This window comes from Hylaeus anthracinus, unplaced genomic scaffold (assembly GCF_026225885.1).
Source record: "Hylaeus anthracinus isolate JK02 unplaced genomic scaffold, UHH_iyHylAnth1.0_haploid 11997, whole genome shotgun sequence".
NCBI classification, from domain to species: Eukaryota; Metazoa; Arthropoda; class Insecta; order Hymenoptera; family Colletidae; genus Hylaeus; species Hylaeus anthracinus.
In genome coordinates, this window is record NW_026534344.1 from 7,309,781 (window position 1) to 7,330,759 (window position 20,979).

General features: G+C 35.7%; 1 protein-coding gene across 11 annotated transcripts in view; it reads left to right on the forward strand.

Moving 5' to 3' along the window:
- Nucleotides 1-20,979, forward strand: part of LOC128889700 (EGFR adapter protein-like) — a 197,097-nt gene continuing 176,118 nt past the window's right edge. For 2 of the 11 annotated variants that reach the window (XM_054147564.1, XM_054147558.1), the window contains exons 1-3: nucleotides 1-266; nucleotides 517-1,040; nucleotides 19,266-19,346. In XM_054147564.1, coding sequence (XP_054003539.1) covers nucleotides 1,002-1,040; nucleotides 19,266-19,346 — 120 coding nt within the window. In that variant the 5' untranslated portion in view covers nucleotides 1-266; nucleotides 517-1,001. Of the gene's footprint in view, nucleotides 267-516; nucleotides 1,041-1,648; nucleotides 1,747-14,206; nucleotides 14,655-19,265; nucleotides 19,347-20,979 lie in introns of those variants that run through there. The other 9 variants (XM_054147560.1, XM_054147561.1, XM_054147559.1 and 6 more) reach the window with 9 other exon arrangements.

A 20,979-nucleotide genomic window follows, 5' to 3' on the forward strand; every position in this document is an offset into this window, starting at 1 on the left:
GGTATCTAGACCGTTGATGGTTCAGTATCTTCGTGTCCGCCGCGACGTATGAACGTTCTGTGAACAATTACGGTCTGTCGTTATGTTTAGATTTTATTTTCGTGCAATGTAATATTAAAATTCACGTGCACAATTATTAAACTAAAATAAATAATTCGTATTCGATTAAATATATCTGCACTAGCTTTCATCTTTGAATCTAATAAAAAAAATAATTGAAAGGCACATGTGTTAGAATACTTTTTGCAAATATTAAACAAGATAAGGTAAATTAAAAATTAAACAGATCGTGTTCTATAACAAGATTATTGGAGATATTTATTATCCTGAAAATATAGAATCGTAAAGTAAATAAATGTCAATCGTGACAACGTAAGAATCGTGTTTGAAAATCTTTTTTCATCCGTCAACCGAGAAATCTTCCTTCGTCGGCCAATAAATCTAAATGAAATATTTCCCTCTGACAATGTAACGCGCGAGTCGAAAGAAATTAATATTTGCAAAAATGATTTACAGGACGCGTTTGAAAAGTTTATAGTTCTTCCAAGGTTTCAGCTAACAGTGATTTATTTCGTACCTTTCATACAATTGAAAAAATTCAAGAATCGGTGACGTCGAGCGTGATCGGTTTATGCGCACTCCAGGGATCTTTGGGGGTGGCACTCTTTCACACAAAGAATCTGAAAAATAATTCATAGGATTTTCATCCGCTTTATTTAGAAAAATCGATATTCCCGATCGAACAGTCTCGATTTCAAGTAAGTGCAGATGCGGAGTTAAAGTTCCATCAAAGTGCTACGTGAAACCAGGATATATAGTGAAACGTGGGAGTAATTCTGAACATCGTTACAAATAGTGTGGAAAGTTTGGACTTCGATTAAGTGATGCAGTGTTGTGCAACGAGTGGGCAAAAGACTTTGGAAAGTGTGTAACGTGATCGACGTTTTTGTGAAAAATATCGGAAACAGTGACGATCAGATGGGAAGTGATGTCTACCTATTATGGCAGAACCGTTCTCAAAGAGATTCATCACAGCTAAGGTAAGCTTAATTTTGCACAAACAATTTTCGTTTTTGAAGTTCTGATCAATAGGTTTAGAGTACACTTCAAAAATTAATGTTTACAGGAATAGTTTTGGAATTTGTTTTTTTTTATATTTGATAACGAAGGTCTCTCACTTCATATAGTAAAAATAGAATTTAATCATCATATTTCAAAAATGTATTTTACATGAAAATTTCAAGGCATTCCATTTGCCAAATAAATTATTTTCATGTGTATTCTTCGTTAAAATGTTATCCTTTCATGAAAATTAAAATTATCGACCCCCCTTTAGAATTCTCCATAAATTTCCATAGCTACACAAAAATACTAAATTAGATGCAAATATTCATATTGCAATCGCGACTGGCATTATATAAACTATCGTTGGAATCTAAAAATCCTGGTGTCTTTAATAATTGCGCAGATTTAACAAAATATTCCGTGTATAATTTAAACAATTTCAAATAGAAGAACATAACACGAGAAGAATTTTATTCAGCATTTATTCTAAGTATTTATTCTTATCTCTTGCAGGATGATTTCATCTCCAAACGAGTTTAGCTTGTTACAGCGAACCGCCACAAAGTTGAGACTCGATCATTTACAATCATCGAAGAAATTAGTTGGAGTGCAACGTAGTTTTATTCGATTTACATTAAATGGTCAATATAATAACAGGATTCAAAACTGACATTAAGATGGGTAATGTCCTTTCGATTTTTTTTTTTAAATACTTGTAGTACAAAATTGTAATCATTCATCGTTCTGCTCATGTTTTACTGGAAAACCTTGAAATGGTTTACGTTCCAAGAATTTTAGATCCTGAAAACAGATACACAACACGCATATCTGAAAGTGTTCATATTAAATTAGATCCTTGCTCTATTTTACAAAATTGGTACACGTATGGTAAAACCGGTTAAATATTATGCTAACATTTTAAAACTGTGGTAAATATCGATGGTAACCGTATGTAACAGATCATTTCTTATGCATATCGTTGGAAATCCCTGTGATTAAGAGTCCCCAACACATTTATCTACATTGAAGCCACTGTCGCAAACTCTCTTATTGATTCGCAGTCGAACTCCACCAGTCGATCAGCCAGTGTGTTCAGCATTTTTATACAATGTTAAATTAAACTTTCGCAAAAAGATTATAAAATGATGTAAAGCGCAAATATTGGTCTTTTACTTTTTTCTATAATTCAGGAAATATTAATAACTTGATTATTGTTGCTTGTCGACTCTAGAGCTTTTCACAGCGATACGTGATCGACACCGTGAGCTGGTGCTATTTATCTGCAAAAAATTAATTACACAGGGCCCAAGGTCTCACTTGAAGGTAACTTTTTACGTCGATGGTTCGACAGCAGTGGCACCGGAGAACAATTTTTACTTAAACCACGCGGGTTACGAAATATCACGGACCTGGCATTGACGTATGCGAAGCTTTTAGCTGCCTGGTTATACGTTCGAGGGCTTTTAAGTGCAGGTCCCAAAGAGTATGTAATTTTCATGTACGAATCCCTTCCTCCCCTTTACCTCCCCAAAGCCTTTTCTTCTTTTTCCGAATGGTCCGAGCGAAACGATCAAGTACGCGGCCACGAGCACGTGATCCTGAATTTACGCTTAAATTTACGCGTTTGCATGAATCGTCGCGCGTATGTATACGTGAGTCTGCAAATTGAATGGCTCGGCGCGCCCAAAGGTTTCCCTTCTTTCAAATCCTTCTCGTTTTCCGGTGTTCGAAAATGAAAAGGGAATAAATTTGAGGATTTGCGTAATTGCCAACTTAGTCCGGCGTAAACGATCCTTTTCCTCCATCTTCGTCCTCCTCCCTTCTCTTTGTTTTCGAAGACGGTCTTATCGGATAATCTACAATTCACATCGAGCTCCGAGATTGGAGAATTACGAAATACTTTGACCAGACGATTTTTCCTGTAGCTTCTGCTCGGGTGGTGTTTCGCGAAGCAAAGGAATAATTTCTTGCTCGAAAAGTGAAGGACGATTCGTGCGCAAGGGGGGTGTAATTGCCTCTTACGTCTTGAAGTGTTTTCTTTGAATAAATAACGGGTATATTTGTATAACTTTAATTTTAATCTTCGCTAAATGTATTTTTTTATTCTTATGAATCAACTACTATTCATTATTGTCACTTCAAAGGACAATGAACTGCACTGGGTATTTTTTTAAATTTATCGCACGCATTAAACTCGATTATGTCCTGTATAAAATTCATGTAAACGTCGCTTGTTTTATGCATTACTATTCCGCGTTCAACATGCCGAATAGAAAATCATGTTTCGTTCAGTGAAACGAGACGTGCATATTTAATTGCTGATGCTTGGGCAGACGTTGTACCTTTGTAGGTAGAATGCGGTAGTAAATAGCATTTAGGTACTGGCTCCAGCAGTAGCTTACATTAACCGTTAAGTGCAACCAGTAATTACAACGGTTTTCGATATTTCATTTTCACGGTACTTTTAGCAGATTTCAATTCTTATGCAACGATCATTGCATACTAATTGCTCGAAATGGAGATTTAAAGCCTCTTCAAGATAGTCACGTTTTAAAAGTAGTACGATTTACAAAATAGCTACAATGAAGTTTTAAAGATAAGAAATAATCTTTGTAAAAAGAATGATAATTCTTTTTTGGATATATTTTGATATACTAAATCATTTCATTTTCTATAGATTCATTAATTTATTAAGTGATTAATTGCAATACTAACGTTATTTTAACCTACACTACTGAAGAAAATCCAAAACAACAAAATTGAACTCTGTTTACAATAAAAACCACAATAATGCTTTGAGGAGACTCTCTACTTAGAAGATTATTTTTGAAAAATGACTGGAAAACCAGAATATTATGTAGTATTACTAATTGTAACTTCAACGTAAAATTATACAAAAATTCAGATGAGGATGTCTTCGTTGCATTAATTCCGTTCATTTTCGCAATAGGTTTAATTTCACGTTAAAATATTCGACTCTCCGCTGATACGCTATCCGCACGAGAGATTTGACTTCGACTTCCTTAACCTCTTGGCGAAGACTCTTCCTCGCCCACGCGAGTACATTTGAATTCCCTGCGCGTGAACAGCCAGTTACGTCCTCGCGTCTACATTTCGTGCTGAGAGTATGTTCTTTTTTCTTTTTTTTCTTCCTTTCAGCTTGTGTGCCGTTGAGATTAATGAGGAACTCTTTTCCTTTTTCACGTAAGTTGTTCACATCAGCCTTGGACACAGCGATCCCATAACAACGTAGCATACGCTGCTTTCAGCAGAAATTCTGTCGCGGGTCCGACTTCGACCCACGATCATTTGGGGCTTTCAACTGGATCTGTGCCCTTTCGGATCAGCTTACATCAGTGGTGCACAACCTATGAATATAAAAAGTATTAAGAAGTCAGTTTTTGTGTAATTTTAACAGAAGACTTTTTGAACAGACAACCATAGAACTATTTTAAACATAACTAACAGGTATTTAATATAACTTTCTGTATGTGGATTTATGTTTACATTAATTTAAACCGTGTCCACATTGAAATATAGAAGTTGAGTGACAGCTATTCGGTATAATTTTCTGTACGCGCAGTTGTATTTGCATAGAATGGTCCTTATTTCACGTTCATTTCTCGCAATAATTTATCTTTTACTTTCAATTAAAGTCACACCCTTAAGTACTGCAATTTGAAAGGTAACTAATAGCTGCGCAATACAGCTTTTCATACTTACAATTTTATTTAGACTGTTCCTAATTTTACCATCACTTTTCCTCGATAATTTATCCTTTACTTCCAATTATCGTCAGACCCATGAATACCGCCAATTCGAGAGATAACTAATAGCTCTTTAACATAACTTTTAATATTCACAGTTTTATTTAGATAATTCCAAGTGTGACTATCACCAAACCTCGATAATTCATCTTTGACTTTCAATTTACGTTACACCTATAAAAATTCAATTTTAAATATTAATCAACAACTGTTCAACAAAACTATTTAAAATTCCTTATGTTAACTTAATTTTCTCCCTATAATTTATTTTTTATTTTCATTTCATGTTATAAACATTTACTGTACATTTAGCTGAATAATTATTCACTTTTACTCGAAGCCATAAATATTGCTTGAAGTTTCTTAATGTTAATCAGAATTTGCGATGGATGCTCACGAATTTACGCGAAAATTTTTCATAAAATTGAGTATATTCCATCGGAACTAGTGTGCGTGTGGCAACATGCGCCGACGACCAGCCAATTCTGTCTTTTTTCGGGACATAAAAATTCTCATGCGGCAACTTCTTCGTTCCTCCACTTCAAAGAATGCGTGTACGGTAAATCTTGCCGCAGCTCCACAGCGGGGAATGTAATTGATTTCACTGTACACGACTGCTAAATGAGAATAGATGCTCGACGTACATGCTACAGCTATTGCATGCTTTCGCAAGTTCCGAAGACGCATGCGACCGATTACCATAGATATGTTTTCGATTTCCTAGTGTGTAGACGCAACAGTTGAAAACCACTCCAAAACAGAGTAAACAAAAGTCAAACTTGAACTGACTGCAGAACTAACTGATGTTAACTCAGTGGTGCAAGACTGTCTCCATCACTGGGACAGATGACATAAGATAGAATCAAATTATACCTAATCATTCGTTGACATTTACTACTAGCTCGTGTAAATGTCAAGATAGGGATGATTTTAGGAGCCTATGCAGTAGTAAAATTATGAAAGGTACGTTAATTGTAGATTGAATTCTTGTTATTTTTGTTCAATTGACAATTTCTTAGTCATCTAAAATGTATATCAAACAAGATAAAAGGGAGGCAATACAAAAATGCTGAATGATATATTTAAAAACAACTAGAGAAAAGAAGAGCAAGAAGGTGAGGAAACAATAATGAAATTCTTAGAGAAAATGACTTTGTACGTTTACTATTGAAATGTAGAAATATACCATGTGTTAGGACAACAGAAACTCCACAAGTTTTTGTAAGATGAATTCCTTTGAAGATCAACGTTGTTGAAGATAATTCGTTTTTACAAAGTAAAGAAGGATATAAATATATTTAGGACGTATTAGAACTCTTGTATTAAATTAATTGACAAAATACTCGAAATTTATTGTGCAATAAATTAAATGGAAATTTTGAATTATAATTCAGGTAATAAGATTATATCAGTATATTCCGAACACATTTCACAATGTGTTTCTCCATTTATTGACATGTCATAACAGGTTTCACCTATGTTAGATATAAATTACACCTCGACATGCTCTACCCGCACAAGCATCCTCAGTCTATTAGTAACAGGTGCGAATACGAGGTTTCCTCGCCCGTTTCCAAGCCTCTCAACACCAATTTCCGCTCGTTCATGCTCGATCTTTAATCTGCATCGCAATCGTAGATAAAGCACAGTTACAAATAATTGGCGTTGCCTTCGTTCCTTTTCGCATTCCTCATCCTAGACTTTGAACTGCATTCCACGGAGGTGCTCGAACACCCGAGACCGAACACCAATCAATTTCCTTTCCGCGTTATTCAGGCGACTCGAGGCGCCTCCAATAAACTATTTTTACGTGTCTGAAACATTCGTCTAGCCCGCGCGAGTCGCGATACGCACCGGTAGTTACCCACGCGAACTCTCCTATTTGCATATATGCAAATCATATTTTCAAAGGCTGTGACTCGTGACAGGCGGCCCCTTCCACCCATTCCCTTATTTTTCAGAGGCTAATGAATGCCGATCATTAGAGGACTGGATGGTAACTAATAAGTGTGCTCTGCCATGCTTTGTAGGAAAATATGTGCTGGCTGCTGTTAACATGAATTGCTGTTGAAATGAGTTGCCACGTAATCTTACGCATAATTGCTTCGAATAGAGTATCACGTGATTACGCTTCAAGTTCGGTGAACGACAAGAAAATTATTTTATTATGTTTTTGTTTATCACAGTAGGAAACGAGTAGTAGTGAAACGAGTTTTAGGTTTAAAGAAGACCATAGGACCTAATTAAATAGATAATTTGTTGAGAAGATTGATGGTTTGCATAAAGCGATTGTAGTAATATATCTATTAATTCAAATAAATTCAGAAATTTTAATATCCTTGCTATACTGGCCAAATATTTATTATGCTTTTGAAAGAATTATTCGTAATATTAAAGATGTTAATATTTATATGAAGTATAATAATTCATATAATTGCAGCTGTTACATACTTTATCTGTATATGTATAGATTGACTGAGCAATTTAATATCACTCATTTAAATTTATTCATGTATGATATATTAGCGTATAAGTTATAAATACACAATAACTGTGCGTATTAAACACATGTAATATGTGTATATTTAATTTTTATTGCTTTTAGAATTTATGACAACATCGTAAATATGTAAAGTCACGCGACGTTATTAATAATTAACATCAATTATCTTGCTTTGTTCACACATATTTTAATATTACTATATTGTAACATACTCACCACATTTCTTTTATTATGTAAATATTATGGAACATACGAAAATATTCTGCAATTATAAAGTACGTTGAATTTAAAGCATGGATTCACGCACCACACATAAATTTTATTCATATAAGGTACAAGCATTTAATCGATAAATTTATATTATAATTAATTTCAATTAAATTTCCAATAGAAAATTCTCAGTATTACCAACAGTATTAAAAGTCAGTAACGTAATTTCTTAAACAACTTTTCAACATAATTTATCGTCTGTTTTCAAGATTCAATTCAATTTTACGTTCAATTGACTTTCTGCCAAAGTTATTTGCTAAACTTTCATCATTGTTGTGAGCATTATTGCGTTCATGGCAGAGATATATTCACCATTATTCTGGTAATTCCCGACATACGGACAGCACATTGTTCTTGTACAATGTCCGCGTAATTTAACACTTCTCGATGAGCATCATTCAGAATAAAAGCTGCTCTCGAACCATTCAACTATTCCAGTTACGCAAATGTTCTTCCTTCCCTCTGTTGCTGTTTTCTATTGTTCGAGCGATGGTAATTTCTAATTTTCACTTTATTTTTACTAACGAGTACATCACGATAAATATACAGCGTCATTGTTAACAGATAAAACGAAGATAGAAGCATTTTTATTATCAACTACGTTAAGTAACTATTTTCCGTTGGATTTTATTGGTGCCTGATATTAAATTCATTTAAGCTGTTTTATAGAAGTGAGAGTAAAGTTGTGAAATTTTGTAAGAATATTTATGCAGCTTAGAACAATGAAATGTCATGTACAAGGTGTCCCATTTTAATTGACCAAGATGAATTCGTTGAAATTAGGAATGATGTCTAGAAATAATTCGAATGACAGTTAAACAATGGACTATTCCAAAGTAAAAATATACGTTCAACCTTATATTTTCATGAAAAATTACACCCTTTCCGACTTTGCTAGAATTATCAAGACACCACGTAGATTAGAGTGCTTGGTGAAGGGAGTATAGCCTCAGTAGATGAGTCAGACAGACAATGTGAGAATGTAGACTTTTCATTTGTTCATAGATTTGTTTGTGAGCCTATAATATTCTTCGATAAAAGTAATCATACATTAATAAACACATATCTTGTACAATAACTATCCAAAATCGGTTATCACAAATTTCCAAGGTACCAAAAACCAAACCACCCCCAGCTACAACTATATCTTCATAATTAAAAGCAGAAAGAGAAAACAAATTTCTCAATTGATTTAAGACTTCGTTACAATAATTGCCTTCGAAATCTATACAAAACACATTGCCAACAATCGAGTAACCTTACAAAAACTTTTAAAGTACCCCGATTAAAATAACCAATTTAATAGTTTTCATCACTAATTACCTAAACGAATAAAATATACGAAATTTTTGACCGTCGCTGCACGCCGATATCCTCGATTGGATCAGAAAACCGAGCAAGGAGATCCCCTCCTCGCGCGCGATTCAGAAACGTTCGTATTTCAGCGCTATTGGGCCCCGTGCTGGCGACAGAGTGGGAGAAAAAGGGCCCAGCGGTCAGGAAAGTAGGATGATTGAAGTAATGGTGGTGGGAGTCATGGGAGCTCCGACGGGGACGACCTTGCTGAGCGTGTGTGACGTATATGAGAGCGGCCAACCACACGGTTGTACGCGGGGGTTTCGAAGCGGGACGCTGCGGACCCGTCGACTGTCCCCATAGTACTCCGCTGAGACGGCCCTGTGCAAGAGCACCGGTTAGGTCTGGGCTGCAGTCTCTTATTACGCACGTTGCAGCGCTTACTGCGCGCGGGAGTGCATGGACGCGCGTGCTCTGAGAGCGATAACGCGGTTCCTCAGGGAAACGCAACGCGCGCGATGCAGAATGCACCCGTGACGCGCGTATTTCCGTGACGCGCGCGCACGCCCCGCACCGGATTTCTCGATGGGTGAACGTTCGAAGGCTGTTCGTCGGCAAACGAATCGGGATTCGTGGAACGGGACCAACGTCTCGAAACGAGAGGAATTCTTTTCCTTTCGCGCGTTTATGCAACGATTGCCGCGAGGCTCGCGGGTTGGATCGTTTGCTCCGGAAACACATGCGCACCAGCTAAACAGATGAGAATATCACGTGTCAATCACTTCGTATGTCTTCCTCTTTCGCTTGAACGAACTTTGTCGTCTTTCTTCCGGGACAGCTGAAGTTTTTACATGTACAGAAGTAGGTACGATTCTGGTGTAACGAATGTAAATAACGATTATGGGAAAAGTGTAGAAAATGCACAGTGGTCTAAACTGAATTTCATCACGAAACATTGATAAAAGGACAACACTTTAACAGTGGCAATTATTAGAGAAGCTACACATTCCTATGTATCGAGTTTATCGTCTGACTATCTAATCGCGAAACTACTTATATTTTCAAACGAGACGTGCAGAAACAAATTAATCGATTATGACAATTATCCGTACGTCGTTAGATGGATTTGATAAAAGAGCAGAGAAACATTTCTCGGTTTGTTTGCCGGTGAAAGGCAGCGTGCATTGCAAAATTGACAGAGTTGTTTCCCTCGACAATGCGTGCATGCCTGTATTTCTGAATGAGTAGACAATCGAGTGACGTTCGCGCATATTTAATAAAAGGATCGGATAATCTTGATTAATGGCGGTGGAGTGAAGTGTGTGTAACTCGATCGGAGGAGAATTCCTTTATTTTGATGAGGATAAGTGATGAAATGTATTATTATGCAGTGTGTGTTATAATGTTAAACGTTACCATTTTTTTGCTAGAGTCCGCGCATGTCCGACGGGATTCCTTGATAAGTGGATAATTAACTCTCGTTCGTGGACGTATACGGACGTAATTATTCCATCCTCATTAATCGATACGGAGTAATTGTGTGATCCCGACTTAAAAAGAAAAAAACGTGCAATTGTGATCTTCATGTTTAATAGAATAATTACCGTAGTGGCACTATGCAGGGTACCGATACACCAGAAAGAAAATAAACTGATTTTACTACCTAAACAAAAGTTTAATAACTCGATTAAAAAAATTAGTTTATTAAATTCGATTAAAGAAATTGAATTTCAACGAGGAATTGGAAATCTTTGCGTCTCGGAGGTAATCGGACACGTTCTCGTCTATAAGCTTTCTATTCGGTTTGCGACTGAGGTACCTGAAATGCCGTGATATCTGCATCATAATTCGCTAGGAAAGTGTTTACCGAATGGGATGCAAATGCACCGTTCATACGCAATGTGTCTTCTTTCCTTCGTGTGCGCTTTCCATTCGAAAGTGAAACTAATCTCGGAATCAGACTGGACGAGAATGAAACGCCCTGAAATCGATGGGGTCGCAGTTTTTGTTCGACATCAAATACAAAAAGTAACGTCAGCAAAAGAAGTACGATAGATTTCATCGTTACAATTATTCAAAAAATTCAATTTATATCAACTTTATTTTAATTACGTATTAATTAAATTATGATAAGTAATAAACAAGTTAATGATGATTACTGTATCAGCAAAGAATAAAGTTCAATGTGAAACGAGAAAGGACGCCTTTGCAACTGTGTTCGCTTCATAAAAATTTATTAATTCAAAATAGTAATGAATTTTCACCCAATTTTGCACGCAACGTGCATTTTATACCTTTGCGCTCCTTAATTCGATGCCAAAATTTAATGCTCGGGTTTTCGTAAACGCACAATTAAGAACAGATTAAAAGTTCGTTGTAAGATGGTTTTAAGGAACGTATTTAACGATCCTTCGAGAGAAGATATTAGCGATTGTTAGATTAAACCGTGGCTGATTTCGTCGAAATAATTGAAATTGCCTCACCGCGAGAAATTTAAAATAGGATCGTCGGGCCATTATTAATATTACCAGAGATCGCATTCGAATTGAACGCTGGTTGTAATTAAAGCGCATACCATAATCCAATGAAACGTGTGCAACGCACATACATAATTAGATGAATGACAATTAATTAAACCAGGGAAGTGTACGTGATTGTACGAGTGTCGATTAATTAAAACGATCCTCGTGAATATTTGCGTGTGATACGATTTGACTTTCGCATTAAAAATCATCGCTCGCGTGATCACGATAATAACAGGTATTTCGTTGATAGATGTTTTGCTTATTAATTGCTTCTGTTGAGGATCAATTACAAGCTACCGTACGAACTCGAAATTGATTTTACAGAGCCCTCCGTGTCGACGATACTTGACGTGCAAACTTTCGGTGCTATGGAAAGTTAATTAACCCATGGCAAATGAAATTGCTTGCGGTTATTCAAGATTTAGTGTTATATACGTAAGAACCAAATATTTAGTTAATCTTTATTTATAATTTCCTTAAACTATGATATTTTTAAAAACAATCTTCTGCATGTGAAAAGGGCTTCCTGTCGCAAGTTTCACTATATTATTCTGCTAAATGTAATTTTGGAGTCATTGGAGCCATTAACATGATACATCCCTTAATTACTTTATCCTTCAGCATTAACAGAGTTATTAAGAGAGATGTTAAAAAAAATTCGTGCCTACCGACCTCGGTCACGTTGCAACCGTTGACATTTTCGAGTATCCCATTCTGGCGGTCGTGACGAAGAATCTCCAGGGAGAAGAGTCGGTATGTTGCGCAAAACGTGAACAGCATTTAGGCTAGGCTGGATGCATTGCGCAACGAAAGATCCGCGGCTAGCGTCAATGAGGTCGCGATGCTCGATCCCTAGGTATTTCGGTCAGCTTGCAGAGATTTTAAAAATGCAATAATCGAACCGTTCATTATGAAACTGGTATAAGTTCATCTTCCTACATGAAATACATAAACCTTAGAGTTTAATAGTACATATTCCTCAGTTATATTGACAAAATAAATATTGTACAGTGTTCGAATATTAAAGTTAGTCTTTGTAAGTAGCCCACACTTTGGGGATGCAATTTCACCTGTAATAACCTGGCGAACGCACCGGCCTGAAGGAAACACGCGTACTTTTGCTCGATTACAACACCTACCGCTAATAATCTGGAGCGTGTCGGACCATTTTCGAACGTGATTCATTGCTTCGTTGGCCTCTCGACGTTGGTACAAGTGTATCGCTTCACTGGGGCTTTCACTTCCTCTTCGATATCGCTTGCAACGATTACCACGAAACTTGATAGCCTAATTAAACGTATAGATTTCGAAAAGGTGTCTGCGTTGAAGTATCCGAGCAGAAATTATTTCCAGAGAAGCGCGCATGCCAAGGAGAGTTCATTGTGCAATAAGGTTTCGGATCGCTTCTTTCGCGCTCTCATCGGCTGAGAAATATAATGTAGCAATGAACCTTCTATATGGAAACTAACATACATCTTCTCGTTTATTAATGGACTTATTAATTTTAATCTTCAAATTTTTTCGAATTTGTTTTGAATTATTTTTATTTTCTCATTTCTTAATTGGTTAGTAAATCTATCTGAGTAAATCTATCTTATTATACAGATTTGTTCCTTTTTGATCGAATTCTGTATAATTTTTGGATTTTTTCTGGAATAATTTCAACTTTGTTTCACTTTTCAGACTAGGATTCGTATCACGATAAATCAATACTTTTTAATAACCATAAAAACTGTATATGAGATACTTAAATACATCAATAATCTAAATAATCTATATGATCTAGAGATCGTATCCCAGAATCTAGATTCAGTTTCCTAGATTCAGCTAATTTTGATCAATTAAGGCTTAAACAATTATCGTCGAATTCTACCCACTTTGGATATCTAGCTATATGGAAACTTAAATAGCGTTAAATTGCCTGTAAACTGATTAGTACCGTCGTTCGACAATTTTAAACATCACGTTGGTTGCTTTACACTCGTGCCGCCTTTATAATTATTCTACGATCAAGTCCACTTGCGAAACGCTTCAACGAGTTTCTCGAAACTAGTTTTCGTGGTCAGTAGGATTAATGACGCACAAGTGATCACGTAGATCTGCACAGAGAATGTAGCATTGAACGGAACGTTTGTCAAACGTGTTTAGGCGAGAGTGACAGTGATTAGTGATCGCCGCGTGCATATCTCGGTGCGCTCGCAATAGGACAATTTCAAAAAAATGTCATTTTTCACATTTGATAGATAGAAATCGGAATAGTTTTTGTACTAAATGTAGCTCACTACGATACGTCTAGAAACAAGAATGTAATTGCATTGGTCTTAACTAGATTGCGAACGTTTAATGAATTTATGGTAATTGATAATATGGAGAAATGTGAGCCATGGTTTCGAGAAAACTGAGCTAAGAAAGGATTTGAGTTTGCACGTTTATCTGAGAAAGGAATGGCTTGCTCGTTTCTTTGACAATAAGTGTGCAATATAATATTGTATACTAATAATGTTAATATTCTTGCTTTAATTTTCAGTTACAAAGGTTGTGTAACTCTCTTCAGGATAAACTTTATATGTATATATACTTTATAATATTTACAAATTAAACCTATTAATACACAAATATTATCAACTCTAGCTCGAAGAGCACAAGCTTATAGTTAAACCGTAGAACAAATGAACAAAAGAAACCAAGAACACGTTCATTCCTCTTATTATCCTCCATATCACGTAACCAAAGGAACAAAAAAATTAAAATTTAAATATGTACATTTCTCCTCTGTATACGAATCCAACAGAGATATCCGGATATTCTGTTACAAGTGACTCTCCATGCGCAACTTCTACAAAGTACAACAGTGAAATATCTCGTGTTCAGTGTTCATAAAATATGAAAAATGTGGTGACAAATATTCCGTGATTGAAGAACCTGAAACTGTTCGGTGTACCAGTGAGACACGAGTCGAAACATTCGAATCGACTTAAGGGATCGACTATCGGCGCTTGATCGCAACAATGAGAGACCGGAAGAAGAATGAGCACTTCCGCTCGACACGTCCACCCCACCACGTCGATCGCTGGCGAACGAGACGCCGGGATTTAACGAAATATACAATTAAAAAACAGATAACCGAGGATAATTAAAATATCCATGGGTGGAAAGGAGGGAGAGAAGGCCGGGGACGTAGCCAACAAAATGCCGGAGGCCAGTCTGAAAATATTCAACAGTGTACAGGTAGGCATTTCCGCGATTCCCTTTCCCAGAAAAAAAAATCCAATTTAATTCGGCAAATTGCGAGCGCGTCGATTTTAGGGAGCATTCCAAATTCGTTTACGCGAACATTTTTCTCTTTAATTGATTCGAGCCGCTTTTACGTTCTAATTCCCTGTTCGTATGAGTACGCGGCACTATGAGAAAAACTGTATCTTTTAATGGAATTGTACCCTTTGTCTGTTCCTTTGAAAATGTATTGAAATTGTAAATAATATTTGATTAAAAATTTAATTCAAATTTCGAACGACGTTTTCGACCAATGGGTGTATAGCTTTTAATTTAACGTTGTTTGTGTAAAAATGTAGTAAAAGAGCGTAGTAACGAGGAGCGTGAAATTTTATTTATGTTTTTTTAACAATTTAATCATATTCGGTCTAACTCTAAACTCTAAATTCTAAACTCAATAGCTTATAAATATTTGAGAAAGAAGAGTGTTTCCTAAAAGCAAATATTTAAATCTTCGAAATTAATTTAATTCAATTTAATTTTTAATTTAATTTTTATTAACAAATTTTTTAAAAAAACCTTTAGTATTAATTTTTGTTTCAATAATAATAATGTAACCTTAACCTACAGCGAGAGAGTAACATTTATATTGCATTTTAAAATTAATTCATGCAATAATTCCCAATTCAACCGATACCAAAGTAAAGGTTATTCGAAATGAAGCTTAAATTTAAGTCGCACTGTCTAGTTATTAATAACTGCATATAAAAAATGGATGTGCATCATATCTTCAAATAGTGAATTGTGAGGAAGGGATATCTCTGAAGGGAGACCAGAAGGTGTACCTATAAGCTATATATAAGTCATAATGCATACGTATTCTGAAGGTATGTCGTAAGTCATGCGTAATAGCTTCTTTCTATTCTCTGACACTTTCTATTGCACGTCATCTTTTTTCGTTTATCGTTCTTCTCATCTTGCCTGTCTAATATTATGGGCAGTTCTGCATTCTCTTCTTTTACTGCTCATCAGTTTTTGCCATCGTTCCCCTTATTTTATTTTGCCCACCGAGTTCTCAGATTCGCTAAATGGAAATTGTCCGCAATTCACGAGAGCTCTGGCGAATATCTTATTTACATTAACGCGATGCGTAAGTTGATTGATGACAACCACGAACGAGCAACATTTCTTCACACGCAATTGTGTACAAGCTTCTCCTTCGTTTGCAATTTTATGCGACGAAAAAAAAGTCGAATACAGAAGAGTAATGTTTCTTTTACTCGTCAGTATAATTAAATCATTCTGTTGTGCAGTTTCTTCTCTTTTTTTTATACTATTTTGAGAGCCAATTCATTACGATGCGATTATTGTCCTCTTTTTAATCTAATATTTCTACATTATTTATGCTTTATTTAGGAATAATTAATTATTTAAAAGTATTAAAGAATAAGATCTCTGTATTCATTAACAAGGATGTTATACAAACTTCTATTCCTTCTAAGAAGCTTTTCAGTAACTTGAAATCCTATTAAATTATAAGTAACCTGGTATTAATTAATAAAAATGGAATATGTGTCATTAATAACAATTCTTATTTTTGAATGGGAGTTCTTCAATCATAATAAATTTGTACACTTCAAGCGTTTACCTGGTTTAAATAACGAAGGAATGTAATGAATACCTATCTAACATTTAGAATTTCTTATGAAATATAAGATTTCACCCTTAAGAATGTAAAACACTTTAAACCTCACTAGATTGAAATACCACTTTCACATTTTTTAAATATTTAATGAAATGGGAAATTTATGCATCAAGCATTTGCACGTTTAGAATAACGAGGTGAAAAAATGTTATGGATATCGATTTGACATATAAAAGTTTCCATGGAGATAGTTTCAGTCTGAACGATTCACTGCATTTTATACTTTACCAGTTGGAAATATCTACACTTTTACATTCTTCGAATATTAGTATCATTTGCATCCGTTGCCATGTTAATTACGCAATTCAATTTCCAGCAAACAAATTTCCTTTTTCCTTTTAAATGAAATTATGCAACTCTTACGCAAGGGAGAATATTCACTCCTACAATTCTGACACACTGTAGAATCGTATTCACGTTAAGATCTGCATAGTATAAATACAGCAGTATTTACATTCACGTCCTTTGACGTCATGGTACAAAGAGGAGAATACATGAATCGTTACTCTTCCGAGAAGCTCCGATAATTTCAAGAAGAGCTATCCTCACAAAGGAATGACCTAATCACTTAATAATACCAATCATGTAATCGCCAAGCTTTGGTTGGCGCAACGATATTATTCCACCCCTTAATTCGTTACGATTACTCTTAAATTGACATTTACCAAGAACTTTTCATTCATTCTTAACTATATTAGCGCCTCTTTCATATTATGCTATACTGAAAATTCGAAAAATAATTGTGGGAACTACTTATATGTGCTTTCAATGATGTCTAGACATGTTCCATTCAAGAGAGTTGGACGTGATCGTAAGGTTAACATTAATAGATTTCTATCTACGTGTTTTACATAGTAGTGGTGGGTATGCTGGTATGCTGGACCTCGTATGTGAGATGTGCAGTAGCGGTCGATATTGAACAAGAGGGAAAGTCTCTGGCTTTCACATTAGCGTATATTTTTTTTAGGATTCTTGGAAATCTGTTAAAGCTAATTGGTTGAATAACCCATGCTTGCATGAGTCAAGAACATGGAGTGTAGTTGTAAACGAATCCCCTATTAAGAGTACCATAGTTAATAAAACGGTTGACTAAGAGCAACAGTCTTCGTGGCCTTAGCATACCAGCTTGTGTAAAGATGTACCAAAACGATTACGACTATCGTTAAACGTGTATTAATGGAAAATTAATGGTTGCTATTAATTTATAAATATTTTGACTTCTCAGGTTACATACGTGTAAGCTTAGAATTTCCAAAATAAATCTAAACTAAATCAAATTGACGAAATTTCTGGGGAAGAGCAAAAAAAAACTGAATAATAAATTGTATAAAATAAAATATAAAATAAATTACTTTCATTCGAATAAATCAAAATTCAACTCGATTAACTCATAATGTCTATTGGTACTACTTATACTGCTTTAATTTCAAAATGCTGTTAATTTTGTGTGGTGTAATATGTAAGTTGATCAACTATAATCAATACTATTTTTCATAATTGACTATTTGAATAATTTGTATTGCTCTTCCATTAAAAAGCTGCCAATTTAAATAAATCAAGGTTCTCACGTGTAATTTCACTACACTTTCTGTCGAGTAACTAATCCCAATGCTGGATGAATAAAATAATAAAGAATATGCTTCCGGTCTGGCGCTGTATACGTTTCGAACTTTCGATATTACAGGGAATTTTGCGAGATTGTTTCCGCTGCGCGTAGAGAGGTATAATATTTCTGGAAAATCCCTGTGATTCCGCGAGGAGATCCTCCCAGAGAGAATTTCGATGAAACAACAATGAGAATCATACGGGTGGGGGGGAGGGGATTAAAGCGGGGATTATTTTGTGGCACGAGTATCTGAATCGAAATGACGCCTGGAGAAAAGATTTTCAGACATGAAAACAGGGATTGAAGCACAAATTATATGTACACTGGGCGTATAAAGCACTCGGGCAACGACTAATATCAACAAAAACTATGTGCAATTCCGTGAAATGAATAATGTATTACCTGGAATAATTAGACGGGGCATTTTATGCATTTACGTCGAATGCTACTATGAAAGGGAACATACGACGCGTGCGCAGATAAATATTTCATAAATTGTTATAATGATATTAATATTTTATTTGTAAAATATTTGCATGTTTTTTTAGATGTTTTACGTGTTTGCAAAATATTTACAGTTATGTGTTACATAACTGTGTACGACAGAAGTGGCGTTCGAATTATCAAGAACAGACCACAGACACATAATTGCATTAGATACCGTAATTTATCGTGCTCTGGATTTTATCCCCTTCCCGCCCTGGATGCTTTTATTTATTGTCGTTCCGAGAGGGGTCGCTATTTTTATCGGCCATATAATCATGAGGCGTCGTGTTTAACCGAGGAAGAGGGAAGCCTCCGAAACTCTTCGGAACTTCGCTGGTATGCCGGCCACACGTTTCGTCAGCCCCTTCAGCCCTTTATTAAAGGTGGAGAAATATTTGATACAATTTGGGGACGGACATTCTTGAGAGTGTCAATATCTGATCCACGTAATAAATTAATCAGCGATTCATCTTGAAAGTTTTGGTACTTAACGTATGGGTTGTTAAAACATTATATCGAGTTAGGTTCGAAAGCAGCCTTCAATTTAACCACTCACACCTATCAGTCAAAATGCTAAATAATTAGATAATTCAAGGATACAGTTTTCGGCATTTGAACTTCATGATACTGATTAAAAAATAGTATTAATAATATTTTTCTAATATTTTATCATCTTGATAACAGCGACTCAAATTCTGTAAATGGCAACAACACATTGAATTCAGCTACATGTCTAATGTGTAAATATCGTTTGCACAATTACAAACATCATAATAACTTCGAAAAGTATGCATAAATATTGAACTAAACGAAATTTTTATTTTTGCAGTACATGGGTTCGTTTCCCGTGGCGATTCCCGACATTGCCAGCCGTGCTGAGTACGTGCGCACCCAATTGGAGACTCTCAGAGTGAGTACCGAATAAAATTTAGTTTTCCAATAAAATTTCGCCCCTCGAAGATAACCGTTTCGGAAGGAAAATAAGTATCGCGTGATGGAAATATTTGTCGATTTGAAACTCGTTGCTTGTCACTAAAATGACACGACTTCGAATACTGAGATTTTTAGGGGAGGAGACAAATTATAATATCGGTAACAAAACTGAGAAGTAACTTTTATTTTTATAGCAATTTTGTATCGTCACATCAGCCACTTTATAGGGTTATTCGTTACTTGAAGAAAGCTACTTGATTAGAAGTTAGAATTTATGGAAGAATTGGATTCGCTTGAAAAACTTGAGGGGTTGAAATAAATTGGAGCGCTTGAAATTATATTTAATCGGAAGAATAGTCTATGACTGCCTCTCGTGGCGATGATACGGTACAGAGAAAGGTAGATTATTCTGGTACGCCTCGTCGCATAATAAGAATCAATAAGATAGCAGCATAATGACCTGACATGTCCCAGGCCCTATTTTAAGTCTGTTTATTTTCCGGTTTTGCATGCATGATGAATCGCGAGTTTTATATTCAAATCAAAGCAAACGACTAAAGTTACGCAACACCCGTTATTTCTTCACTGACAGCGAAAGTGGCATATCGAAAGGCATGCTTAAAGGTTGTTAGAATTTTCATAAAACTGTCGAACGGAATTGTGCAAAATGAATTTTTATTCCCGCTGAACTCTCCGGCGAATCTGCATATCATGTGCTCGTTTGTTTGTTCTGATTAAGCAGCTTCAGCAACGAAGCATGTGTTTGCGGGTGAAATAGTGGAATAGTTGCTTATGATAAACGTAGGTTGGAATCCAACTATCGGAAACAGGAAGTTTAAATCTGTACATACTGTGCACTCGACGATTATTGTTTATGAATTAATTATGATTAAAATAAATAAAAATAAATTATGAATTAATTAATTAAATTACTATTTTCATGTTTTGACATTATATCGCTTTAGACTATTACTAACGCTTTAACTATCGATCTGCTTAAAAAGAATCTGCACCGTAGAAGTGAATTTACTACATTATTAATCTAGGCTGATAATAACTCTCGTACATTGTTATTAGGAATAGCAAAAGCCTTAGCTATTTCGAACAATTAAGCACCGTAATATATATAATCACTATATATAATCCACAACAGGATTATCAGGTGCTAGACAGGTGACTGTGGAGTTAACAAGTCTATAAATAATCTTCCAGTAGATGAAATGAAAAGTTACTTACGGTTCGTGAAATCGCAAGTGAGTAACGCGTAATACCGTAACGTCTCGTTAAGCAATCCTGGAATGAAGCTTATCGAAACGTGTAAACCATGCTATCTTCGGTGTTACCCTTTCGCATGAAAGGAAGCGAGACGGTAACAGTGGGCTGGAATCGCGGAGTGTATTCATGGAAATCTGTCCATCAGGCTCTAATGGAATACCACCACGACGAAAAGTGCCACGAGATGTTCTTTAATGCCTTCATAAAATTCAGGTTCATAATACCCGTTTCACAGTCAAGAACACGCTTCACACAGGCGCCGGCAGACGCGTGCGTACACACGCGTAAAAGATTAGACCGACAACTCTCTGGCACGAGTTGCTCTCGCTTCCAGG